This window comes from Pristiophorus japonicus, chromosome 13 (assembly GCF_044704955.1).
Source record: "Pristiophorus japonicus isolate sPriJap1 chromosome 13, sPriJap1.hap1, whole genome shotgun sequence".
Classification (NCBI taxonomy): Eukaryota; Metazoa; Chordata; class Chondrichthyes; family Pristiophoridae; genus Pristiophorus; species Pristiophorus japonicus.
In genome coordinates this window covers 137644008-137656801 of record NC_091989.1, presented here as the reverse complement: position 1 = coordinate 137656801, position 12794 = coordinate 137644008, and the positions used below count along the sequence as shown (strand labels likewise).

Here is a 12794-nt window from a genome sequence, read left to right as displayed (position 1 = left end):
CCTTCATAGCATTAGCCAAATAAATGAAAGATAAATCAGCTACTGAAAATAGAGCAGTCCTGCCTTGCTGACTGTAGAACGCACCGGCCAGCCCTTCGGCCAGGGCTAGGGGTGGCAGGCAGGCATGCATGACTGTAGGTGTGAGGGAAGGTTTTTTTTCTAAATGTTGTGTGGTGATAATGGAACATGATTCAGTTTTAATGCAAAAAATCTTTTATTGGGAAGTTTACAATGCACTTCAAGAACAACAACAGCAAAGAAAGGCTGCACCCATCTCTCACCCACATATTGGGCAATGTGCACTGCCTCATAGGGGCGGTGATGGTGGTGGGGGTCCGGCTTGGGTCTCAAGAGGCTGGTGTGGGGATTGCAGTGGGAGTGGTATTTGATTGTCAGACCTGTGTGCCCTTATTGCAGCAGCTAGCTCCCTCATGGCCTCTGCCATCATTTACACTCCCTCTGACATGCCCGCCCTCAGTTCCTGCCTCAGTGCTGATATTTCTCCCGACAGTGTCGCAACTTCATCATGCACCCCACTGACGGCGGCCACGAGTGATCGGGGAAGAGTATTGGTCTCCTCACCCAATGACATAACCTAATGTACATCTGATGAAGGCTGCATCTCAGGAGAGACTGGTCGGCTTTTCCTTCCCCTCGCTGTGGGTCTGCATTACGGCACCCCTCCAGTGCGAGGCGCGGGCTGGGACGGTGGGGCCCTGGGTGTTCCAATCTGCATTTCACCACCGCCACTGGGACCCGCAACCTCGGAAGGTGTGAAACCAAGGAATGTCATGGCAGAGCTCATGGAGGTGTCTGGCAAAGTGATGCCCTGTACCATGGACTGATCCATATCACGATCAGCATTCTCCGGTGAACACAGATCCATGGACCCCTCCTCCCCCCCACCCGCCTTGGTCTGGAGCGGACGCATCTGGATCTTGTTGATCTTCAGGATGTTCAGGATTATCTTCTGCAAACTACAACAGATCAGTCAAATGCTTAGCAGGAAAGGTGGGGGCAGGATGGGTGGAATGAGTAGTCTCACACGTAGCAGGCCAGTCAGCAGGTTGATTTGAAGGGCAACGATGCATTTTCATGATTGACCCTCACCCTCGCGTGTGGGCCCAGCTTGTGCAGAGCTGATTCTTTTTCTGCAGGTGCAACTCAGCAAGGCAGCGACCCTCTGTTCCAGTGGTGATAGTTGGTGCAGATTTGGCAGCCCTCCTCATGTTCTAGTTCTCTCCCTTTTTATGTGGGACAATTTCTTCTGCAAAGATGAAAATATAATTTTTGCCACATGGTGAGCTTCTGATGGATGGGACATATACAGATGATCACAGTAACAATTGCAATTCCATTTAAAACTCAAGATAATACCTATACTCACTACTTGACCAACGTCCTGCCATTTCTTTTTACACTGGCTTCCAGTTCTTGCGATCTTCACCCCTGCGGAGAATTCTTCTGCAACTAGGTTCCAGCGTCTCCTCATTTGTTTGGGTGGAACTTTTGTGGGACCACTCTTACTATTATCCAGCTCCTGCCATCTGTCCTCAGTGACAGTGACTAGTTTCTCCACCTCCTCATGCAAGAAGTTCTTCGTCCTTGTTGCACGCTCCTGCGTCATTGGTGTATTGGATTTACACTCAGATGATCTTGAAAACACACTGTTCTCACCTTTCATGCATCTATGCAGCACTCCTTTCCACTTCCTCAGCCACTCAAAAATCACAATTCACACCTTACCTTCTAATATGGCCCACTGCCAATGCTGCTGAGGCACTGAGGACGCTATCCCTTTAAATGGCCGATTGCCAAGGTTCCTGCCCCATTGCGCATGCTTTAACGCGCAGTGCACATGCCGCACAAACGGTCATGCGTCCCCATGCCGGCACTCGAGGACATCCCGGGCCCAAGCCCCGCCCCCCTGCCAGCTGCGCTGAACAAGCGCGGCCCAAGCTCCGCCCCCCCACAGGTTTCTCCGCGCCACGCCACGGGCCCACAGGGATCCAGGAACGGCCAAATTATCCCGGTAAGTTTTCGGCGCGTTTTTTCCCCCACTAAGTCGGCGCACCACATCTTAACTATACTGCTCTAAGCAGCTGGGGAAATTTGTGGCCATTGTGTTGTTCCAGCATTTGCACTTTGCCACAGACTGTATGTCGCCTAAAGTAACTTCTCAAAATACTGGCTTCTTTATCTCTTCCTCAGAGACCTAATCAAAATTGTAACTGCTGACTTGATATGTGTTACTAATGTTAAGGATACAGTTTTAATGCGTTATAAGTGTGCTATACCTACATAAGCAAGTGTTACATACGCAATTCCTCAGACCTAATACTGATTAGTTCACCACATTGTGTTCTGACCACCAACTGTCTGCTCTTTTGTCTGCTATAATTTATATCCCTTACACCAAATATATGGTATTCATATTCTGTCCATTGTTGACAGTGTACTCTAGTTTAATTACAAGATGGGACAGAAATGTTGCTTAAATTTTATTGCAATAATCCAACAATATATAAGATTTATGAATATATAAAGTAAAATTACAAAGTGCTGCAGTACAGAGGCACCTGGGGGTTCTTGTGCATGAAACACAAAAAGTGAGTATGCAGGTACAGCAAGTAATCAGGAAGGCAAATGGAATGTTGGCCTTTATTGCAAGGTGGATAGAGTATAAAAGCAGAGAAGTCCTGCTACAACTGTACAGGGTATTGGTGAGGCCACACCTACAGTACTGCATACAGTTTTGGTCTCCGTATTTAAGGAAGGATATACTTGCATTGGAGGCTGTTCAGAGAAGGTTCATTAGGTTGATTCCGGTGGGGGTTGACTTATGAAGATAGGTTGGGCCTGTACTCATTGGAGTTCAGAAGAATGAGAGGTGATCTTATTGAAACATAAGATAATGAGGGGGCTCGACAAGGTGGATGCAGAGAGGATATTTCCACTCATAGGGGAAACTAAAACTAGGGGACATAGTCTCACAATAAGAGATCGCCCAATTAAAACTGAGATGAGGAGGAATTTCTTCTCTCGGGGTTGTAAATCATGGAATTCTCTGCCCCAGAGAGCTGTGGAGGCTGAGTCGTTGAATATATTTAAAGCAGAGATAGACAAATTTTTGAGCGATAAGGGAATAAAGGGTTATGGAGAGCGGGCAGGGAAGTGGAGCTGAGTCCATGATCAGCTCTGCCATGATTTTATTGACTACTCCTGTTCCTATTTCTTATGTTCTTTGGCCATTTGTCTTGATACTAAGCCTCAATTTGAATGTTACCACTCTACTAACTGCTTCCATGAGATTGGCATAAACAATTTTTGAAAACATTTCTGGGGGTGCCTCGATGGAATGAGAGGAAGAAGAGATTATTAAGATGGCGAGTTGCAAAAGATGAGTACGAAGCAGGGGTAAGAGTGAGCCTTCCACTGGTGAATATTGGAAAAACATTGGCAACAAGCCTGTGATTTTTTGAAGTAAACTGGTGGTAGCCAAGGACTTGGAAACTCCAAATCTTAATCTTGCTGTTAAACATTTGCAGGTCAGATGCAGATCAAACCTCCCTTTATTTTTCTCAATAGTCACATACACAATTTACATATGCACAGCTGCCGCCCGCACATTGATGTGCACATCCTTTTTGCATTTTTTGGACTAGGAATAAGTTGTTACCTTACTGTACCAGAATGTGGGGACTTTTCCATTTCTGAATAAAGTTAGGAAATAATCACTGGAGGCTGGGAAAAGTGCTTGGCTTTGAAGATGAGAACAGGATAGTGAAAGGTACATGAATAATCTGGGAGGGTCTATAAGAAAGATTTATACAGGTTAAACCTCCCTTATCCAGTACCCTCGGGACCTGGCCTGTTCCGAATGAGGTATTGTCGGATGAGGGGAGATCACGTTTTTGGGTGGACTGCGCCTTTAAGCACTGTTACTGGGCTGGGGTGCTGCTGTGGTCGGTGTGTGTGTGCGCTGATTGGCTGGAATGACTGTCAGTCAGTGAGCCAGCAAGGGGCTGAGGGAGCCACAGGCTTCCAGCATGGCGGGCGGTCGAGGAGGTCGTTCAGCCTGACTGCCTGCCTCTCTTGTGCGGTTACATCCGAGCCAGGGTGTCCCTGGAGATGGAGCACGCGGTGTCCACCGGTACGCTCGCGGTCTTCCGCGAGAGGTGGGCGCCGGAGGGACTGGAGTGCATCATCACCCCCGGCAACCAAATTTTAATTTGATTTTAAATGTCTAAAGTTTAATTTGTTTATTGTGCCGGTTTTAGTGCCCCCCCACCCCCCCCCCCTCCTTTTAGCCAGGGGTCACTTGTATAATTTGTGTTTTTAGTGCCCTCAAAAACAGAGACACAGAAAGCAGGAATGCTGCGAAATGGCGTGCTGGGGAACTCCATGGCTGCAGCTCGCTGTGTGAGTGTCAGGTTGTCTCTCTCTTAGGGTGTGTATCTCTGCATTGGGCACTTTGCAGTGCGGGTTGCCGTGCCAGGGGGTTGTGGGTGTGGGGGGTTGGTGAGGGAGGGATGCCGGCACTGATTTTCCGGATCACCGGCCATCCCACATTCGACGCTGCAGCAGCTCCTGCCGCTTTCACACACGGCCCGAGGTCGGGGGCGGCCCGAGTGGGCCCGTCGGCTCCGAAGATGGGTACATTTATTGTGGGTCTGTTGAGATTGAAATGTGCCATGCAATTATAAATGGGCAAGTTTTTTTTTTACATTGATATTTTTCGAGGATTTTGACTGGCCGTGTTCTGCGCATGCGCCACGTGGCGGCCAGGAATGGTCCCGGACGAGGGGTGGTGTCAGATAAGGGAGTCCTGGATGAGAGAGGTTCAACCTGTATTTAAATTTGCATGGGTAATTTTTCTTTCTCTGAATATAATGCATAAATCAAACTTGAACAGAAATTTATTACTACATCATTAAAACAAACGCAAAATACTGCGGATACTGGAAATCTGAAATAAAAACAGAAAATGCTTTACATACTCAACAGGTCAGACAGCATCTGTGTAGAGAGTAACAGTTAACATTTCAGGTCGATGACCTTTTGATAGAACTGCCAAAAGTTAGAGATGTAACAGATTTTAAGCAAGTGCAGGGGCAGGGAAAGAGTAGGGAGGGAGGGGAGGAAAGAACAAAAGGGTAGGTCTGTGATAGTGTGAAAGGCAGAAGTGATTAAATGACAAAAGGGATGATGGTGCAAGACAAAAGGGGATGGTAATGGGACAAGTAAAGAAACACAAGATGGGTCTCGAGGGGGCAACAGCAGAACCATTACCAGCACCTGCTGTCCAAAAAAGTGGGAGTAGTGGCTATGATCTGAAATTGTTGAACTTGCTGTTGAGTCTGTAAAGTGCTTAATTGAAAGATGAGGTGCTGTTCCTTGAGCTTCATTAGAACAGTGTAGGAGGCTGAGAATAGAGGTCAGAGTGAGAATGGGGCGAGAATTAAAATGGCAAACGACTGGAAGCTCAGGGCTATGCTTGCAGATTGAACGGAGGTGTTCAGCAAAGTGATCACCCAATCTGCGTTTGGTCTCTCCAGTGTACAGGAGACCACATCGTGAGCAGCGAATACAGTATACTAAACTGAAAGAAGTACAAATAAATCGCTGTTTCTCCTGGAAGGTGTGGTTGAGGCCCTGGATGGTAGGAAGGGAGGAGGTGAACGGGCAGGTGTTGTATCTCCTGTGCTTGCACAGGAAGGTGACGTGTGATGGGGAGCAAGTGTTGAGGGTGATTGAAGAGTGGACCAGAGTCTCGCGGAGGAAATGGTCCCTTCAGAATGTCTTAAATTTGTTTTTTGTAATTTTCTGTGGCTGCATTCCAATGTTTTTACTATTTGTGTGGATGCGTTAATGGTCATGCATCTTGGCACTAGGAGTGTATTATAGGGTCACTTTTGGTTCTGTTTCAGTGCTCGATTCTCTGCAATGACGCAAGCTAGTGTGGAATAGGGTTTGCATTACATGAAGGAGCAATATGAGCTGTAATTCCATGAGGTAAATTGGAGAATGAAAAAATATAGGAGTTATTTTTTTATATGCAGATATAAAATTTGATGCTTATCACAGGAGCCATTTGCAACATTTTAATTAGTTGATTTTTCAAATATTAGGTTATATTCAGGAGGAGAAGATTGAAATTGCTCACAGGCACTTGATTCCTAAACAGTTAGAGCTGCACGGGCTAACACCCCAGCAGATTCAAATTCCACAAGAGGCAACTGAAGATATCATCAGCAGGTCAGTAATATTTGAAGTAAAATACTTCTTTCAAAAATACAAGGCTTTTGTGGTACTTATTTTATAAGAACATATACATAAGAACATAAGAAATAGGAGCAGGAATAAGCCATTTGGGCCCTCGAGCCTGCTCCGCCATTCAATAAGATCATGGCTGATCTGATCCTGGCCTCAACTCCACTTCCCTGCCCGCTCCCCATAACCCTTTACTCTCCTATCATTCAAAAATCTGTCTATCTCCACCTTAAATTTATTCAAAGACCCAATCTCCACAGCTCTCTGGGGTAGAGAATTCCAAAGGTTCACAACCCTCTGAGAGAAGAAATTTCTCCTCATTTCTGTTTTAAATGGCGACCCTTTATTCTGAAACAATGCCCCCTAGTTCTAGATTCCCCCATGAGGGTAAACATCCTCTCTGCATCTACCCAATCAAGCCCCCTCAGAATCTTATATGTTTCAATAAGATCACCTCTCATTCTTCTAAACTCCAAGGAGTATAGGCCCAACCTTTCTTCATATGACAACTCCTGAGATGAACATTTTTGAACTGCCTCCAATGCAAGTATATTCTTCCTTAAATAAGGAGACCAAAACTGTACGCAGTACTCCAGATGTGGTTTTACCAATGCCATGTACAGTTGGAGCAGTTGATTTAACTTTCCCAATTTCCAGATTAAATTAGAGATCTAATGGAGCAACTGGGATGCTGCATCTTATGCTTTTTGTGTTATTAAATTTTATCTATCGAAGAATATTAATGAAGCTGAGAAAGTACTTGGGCATGTTGTACAGAAAAGCATTGTAGTGATTGATAAATATAACCTAAAAGAACGGAAGCAATTTTTCTTAGGTAGTTGATGAATGTAGTATTGTAGTTTGCATTAAAGCACCATATGGTGCCAAAGAGTAAACCATATGAATGAAATTGAGAAAAGCACACAAAATATGTGAGGATGATATATAGAAACTGATTGTGATGATTAATATGCTAGTAGTTGGGACAGTTAACAGTTTGCAGAAGAATTTAGATCACTTATACAATTATGCAGAAAAATGGCAAAGGAAATGTAATAATGAACCATGTCAAGTATGTCATATTAGGTGAACAGAATGAAAAACATAAATATACAAATGATAAGAATAGAATTAGCACAAGGAGATTTAGAAAGAACTTTGAAATAATAAGATCATGGAATCCTATAGCACAGAAATAGACTATATTGCCTATCAGATCTGACTGTACATCTCTCCATGTGAACCACCTAGGCTAATCCCACTCTCCTTACTTACCATATCCTTTATTATTTGTCCTCTTCAGACAGCTAATTTATAGAATCTGCTTTCAACAATGGTTCATAAATGAGAATTCCATATTCTCACCACTTCCTGTATAAAGACATTTCTTCTAATCTCTCCTTTTAATTCTTTTGATTATCTTAAAATTTGTGCTCCCTTGTAATAATGTCACTGTGGAAACTATCCCTATTTATCTTAACCCTTCACAAACTTGAAGATATCAATCAATTTATACTTTAACCTTCTCAGCTCTAGTGAAAACCCATGGGCTGGATTTTTGGTTCATTTGAGCCTCGGATTGCATCCCAGCGGGGCGTTAAATGTTATTTTTAGGTGTAATGCCGGTTGTCCAGGACTTAGCACCTGGCCTGGACTGCGCTGGAGGCAGCCATCAGTACTCCCCTCAACAGGTCTCTGAATTCATTGTGGTGTGCTGCATGCTACACAACTTGGCCATCATGAGGGGGCCAGGCATTGCCAGTGGGGATTGCAGGACCACCTCAGGAGGAGGAGGAGGACGAGGAAAACAAGCCTGGTGAGGAATCTATTGCAGAGCCACCACATCCACAGGGGAGGCAGCGTGGAGATGCGGCCGCAGCAAGAGCTTTACGTCGCCAGCTTATCATTGTTTGGGAAAGGTGGGGATGCAGCGTTGACTCGCGACTCTGTGCCACCATACACTGTCATCTACACTGAATTCTGCAATGAGACATAAGACATCAATGGCAAAGGTCAAAGAAACAGTTTTATAAAGATTAATAATAAACAATGCCCCCCTCCTTCCCAACAACCCCAAACTATACAATGATGAAAAAACCTAACTAAACACAAAAACCTAACTAAATCCAAAAGAAGTAATTTGTTCACATACAACTATGTACTTTTACTCATTCAACACAAACTCATCAGCACAACTTTGTGCCACCCTTTAGTGGCTCTTAGCCACACTTGTCCCCTCCCCGCCTTTCCTTCATCCCCCTCCCACACCTGCAGCTCCTCCTCAATGAGGCCTCAGTGCCTACAGCAAGGCTGCTAGAGGGCTACTGTGTTGAGGAGGCAGACAATGCAGATGGCGTCCGAGGACGACCTGGACCAGCTCTTGGCCTGGAAGTTCCAGCTGTGGACTGCTGCGCCTTATCATCGGCGGAAGCAGTCACTGGTGGCTGGGGTGTGAACTGTGTATGGTGCATGGTCGGAGAGTCAGTGGTGGGAACCGGAATGCTGTCATCCTGAGGAAGGACCTTCCATTTCCTGGGAGCCACTGACACTCCGACGGGGCTGGGCCTCAGCATCCAGAGCGCGATCTGTCTCCGCAACTTGCTGGTCTGCTTCGGCACCGTCCCTTCCCCGTTGGACAGTGAGGACGCAGAGAGGATGGCAGCAGTCATCGACCGCATCACATCACCAAACTATAGCGTAGCTTGCGCCTGCGATGCGCTGGAGGCTGAGACATTATCAAGGGGATGTCCCACACACTCTGGAACTCCACTGTCACTGCTGGAGGCCACCAGCCTCTGTGGGTGGGCAATGATGGCCTCGCTGCAGTCCTGAGTCGCATTGACAATCCGTGACGCTGCCTCTGCAACTGTCGCAGAATGCTTGTCGATGCTTTCTGGGATCCGTCCCAATGCATCTATAAGCTCACAGTGCACGCCTGAGTTTTCCCTGGACATTTCCACCAAGTCCAGTTCCATGTCTGCTTGTCGTTGAGCAGACCGACTTTGCCGACTCGCCCTCCGGAGAACTGACCTGCGGGTTCCCCTCTCGCACCGCCTCGTGTTGCTGTAGGCGACTGGGGCCTGGAGCCTCCAAAGACTCAAACCCCACAAAATTGCCTTAGTCGCCAGATGTGGTCTCTTGAGTCGGGGCAACTGGTGGGCTCTGCGGCTCAGTCATCTACGTTGTGTCCACAGCCTCATCACCACCAGAAGTGGAGGTGTCCTGGGAAGGCTGGCGTGATTGTGGCTGTTCTTCTGCAAGCTCAAAAAACAATACGTGTGGTTAGCAGCAGGGGCGGGGACTGAGTGACATGAGGACGGTGGCATTGCACATATTCATTTGAAGGCCCACCGCCACGTCATTATATGTCTCAATGCAGTCTCTTCAGTCACCCTATCCATTTACATACCCTCACTATCTGAAGGGGCTCAGCATCGCCCCTGACAACTGTCCGAGCTGGTACTCCAATGAGTGCAGACACCGTTCCTAGACTTCAGTTAGCTGTAATAGTTGAGGCGGACTTCCACCTGTGCACAGCTGCTCCCTCCTGTTGAGAGTGCTTCGACTGCAAAGAGAAAAATAGGAAGGTTTTAGAAAGGGTTTATCTCCTGTTGTGCCACATATGCCTACCATACTACAATAGGTGAGACTGTGTGGATGTTCTAATGACTTCCATTCAATCTGTGTGGCTGTTGCATGAGCTTTGTGAGCGATTGTTAGGAGGTTAGAGGAATATAATAGGTGATCTTTATGAAACCCATAGCAGCAATGGGAGTGTATTGTGAGGAAGGATCTAAATGATTGAGTTGACGTGCATCGATCATTAGGAGGCAATGGGGAGAGAAGTCATCCTTCATCTTTCTAATGCATTGTGAAAGCCAACCCACAGTCAGCAAGACTTTTGAGAGGGACTATATGCATGAAAAACTTCACATAGTGTCTGAGCTTCATATTAGAAGGAGAGGAGGCATACATAAATGTGAATGATACTCACCCTGTCAAAGCTGGTAAGATGGTTGAACTTATTTCTACATTGTGTCCTAGTTCTGGGCACAGTGTCTGCAGCAGAGATCTCCTGTGCAATCTCCCTCCACAGCCTTTTGAATACTGGTGGCAGTGGTCTGGCTCCCCCAGCAAGATGGAGTGAGGACCACTTCCTCTCCACTGTGTGGAGTAAGGCCTCACTCACCTCATGAGAGAAATGCCTAGCACGGACGGTGCCTTCCCTCCTGCTCCTCCATTCTCTGCAGAAGTAGCTGAAGTGGGGTGGTTCAGATGGAAGCTTCCGCGCCCTGTATTAGCGTTTGCTCCCGGGAAAAATAAAATTTTCTGCGCATGCGCAAAATGGCCACCTCCTTCTCCGCTGTAAGTTTCGGCTCAGCTGCACAAAGTCCGTTGTGGAACACCCGAGTTAACACCAATGCTCCTCCAATTTACATTTTTGCCAAAACTTACATTAATTATTTTTAGGCGCTATCTTTAACACCCCGTCGCGCTTAATGCCCCGAAATTGCAAAAGCCCAAAATCCAGTCCCTAATTTCTCAAGTCTGTCTTCATAATTGAAATCCCTCATCCCTGATAACATCCTAGTGAATCTACATTGCACCTTTTCTATTGTTTTAAGTAACACTTTTACACGATGGTCCATGGAGCTCTTTATCAATGTAGTACAATGATACAAGAACTGACAAGCTGAGACCAATGATCTGGAATATCCCTGTCTTAGATTAGAGTTGTCAGTCAGTCCCATGCACTTGGTGGAACCTCCTTGAGTTTTGATTCTGTGGGGACTCTGCTACTTGGTTGCTGCATTCTGAGGGAGCTTTGCAGGCATAGAAATGTGTCCTTGAGCTGGGATTTCCCCTCGCAGCTTGCTGTGAATGTCATTATGGTGTCCCACTTTGAAAGACCCAATCTCCTTGACCAACAGAGATTAATTCAGGATTTTGTCAATACATTTGCTGCTAGATGTCTTCCTGAATAAATAGACACATCTGGCTTTTATAGTCCCTAATCTGCTGAAAGCAGCTGCCCATCCCGCATTTCAAATAGAAGCAGCTGCCCATCCCGCATTTCAGCCCAGCAAGGGGATATCTTATTAAGCAACTTTTGTTGACGGACCATTTTAAAGAGCGTGCTGAGTTTGTCTACCCTAGTCATGTCATTGGTGGCTCTCCTCTTAGACTCCCCTTGTGACATATTTGTGAAAATGGGGGTGATGAGACACTGGAAAGGCCTTTTTTAAATGATTAAAATCAATGTTGAATAAAATGGTAATGCTGAGATTCTGGGAACAGCTGTTTTGAGTAATTTATAGTGATTACAGGCAAAACAGATGGCAGACAGGCAAGTTTGCTGCTGCTTAGCTACTACTCCCAAGTCTTACTCTGAGAATGACATCAGTTGTCGGCTTTTAGAGTCCTCCACCCGAGGTTCTACCATTGGTTGCACCACTTCTTGAGGTCCCTGGTACGGTGTTCTGCAGTATATGCAAATTGGTTTGCAAATAAATTGTGGAAGATTGGTGTACAAACCAGTGTGTTATGCTGTAATTTGTTGATTGCGGCATTCCAAAAAATTTCTGGCCACTATCACGTGGGTCTCAATAAATACTCCTTCATACTTTTAAAGAAAATGGCCTTGGTATGCCTTTCAAAACAGGAAACTTATTGAAAAAAAATGACTGGACTGCATTACTTATTTCTAATTCAGTGCAAAATAAAGACTGATTTCCCTGGCTGTTCCATTTGGTACAGGCTGAATTCCTTCTCAATTGAGGGGAGGGATCTAAATTCTTTAAAGTATGTGGGGGGTGGTGGCGGAATTTTCTGTCAGAAAAGTGAGGGTATTTTTCAAGTGAGGTAAATAGGAGTTTATTTTGCAAGGGCCAATCGGGTGATTTCATGGTGTTTAAACAAAATTGCAATGATTAACTCATAATTTTACGTAACAGCTAGTGGGGCCATTTAAATGCAGGCCTTCTCATTCTGATTTCTGCTGGTGCTGATAAATTTCTTATCCAAGGAGGAAATGGGCTGATTACTCCCATTCAAACAAACCCATAAAGATCAATTGACAGTTTTATAACATTAGGGATAGTCCCACTTAAATTAATGTGTCATGTAATGTTATGCAGGCTCCTACAGGTGTCCTGTACTTAATTTATAACTGATTGTTTTTGAGTACCCTGTTTTAAAACAAGTTAAACATGTAAAAAGCTCTGAATGCTTTTCAGATATACCAGGGAGGCAGGTGTTCGCTCTCTCGAACGGAAGATTGGAGCCATTTGTCGTGCTGTGGCTGTAAAAGTGGCAGAAGGTCAACACGGAGTTACAAAATCCAGCCGCTCACATGTGACTGAGAAAGAAGGTGAGCTGACTCATTTTTATTATTGTTGAATGTCAGAAAAAATGTTTTGATCAATAAAAGTATTGTGTGACACTTAACATACAAAGAGAACACTTGTGGCATTTAAGATTCTGGGCTAATTTTCCTTGAGCAGTTTTGTCGGCGCACTGAC

General features: G+C 45.4%; 1 protein-coding gene across 1 annotated transcript in view; it reads left to right on the top strand.

Moving 5' to 3' along the window:
• The window catches only part of lonp2 (lon peptidase 2, peroxisomal), a 135059-nt gene that overhangs the window by 79192 nt on the left and 43073 nt on the right, over positions 1-12794 (top strand). The window contains exons 10-11 of the mRNA XM_070898045.1: positions 6132-6258; positions 12510-12643. Of these exons, the coding sequence (XP_070754146.1) occupies positions 6132-6258; positions 12510-12643 (261 nt within the window). The remainder of the gene's footprint in view (positions 1-6131; positions 6259-12509; positions 12644-12794) is intronic.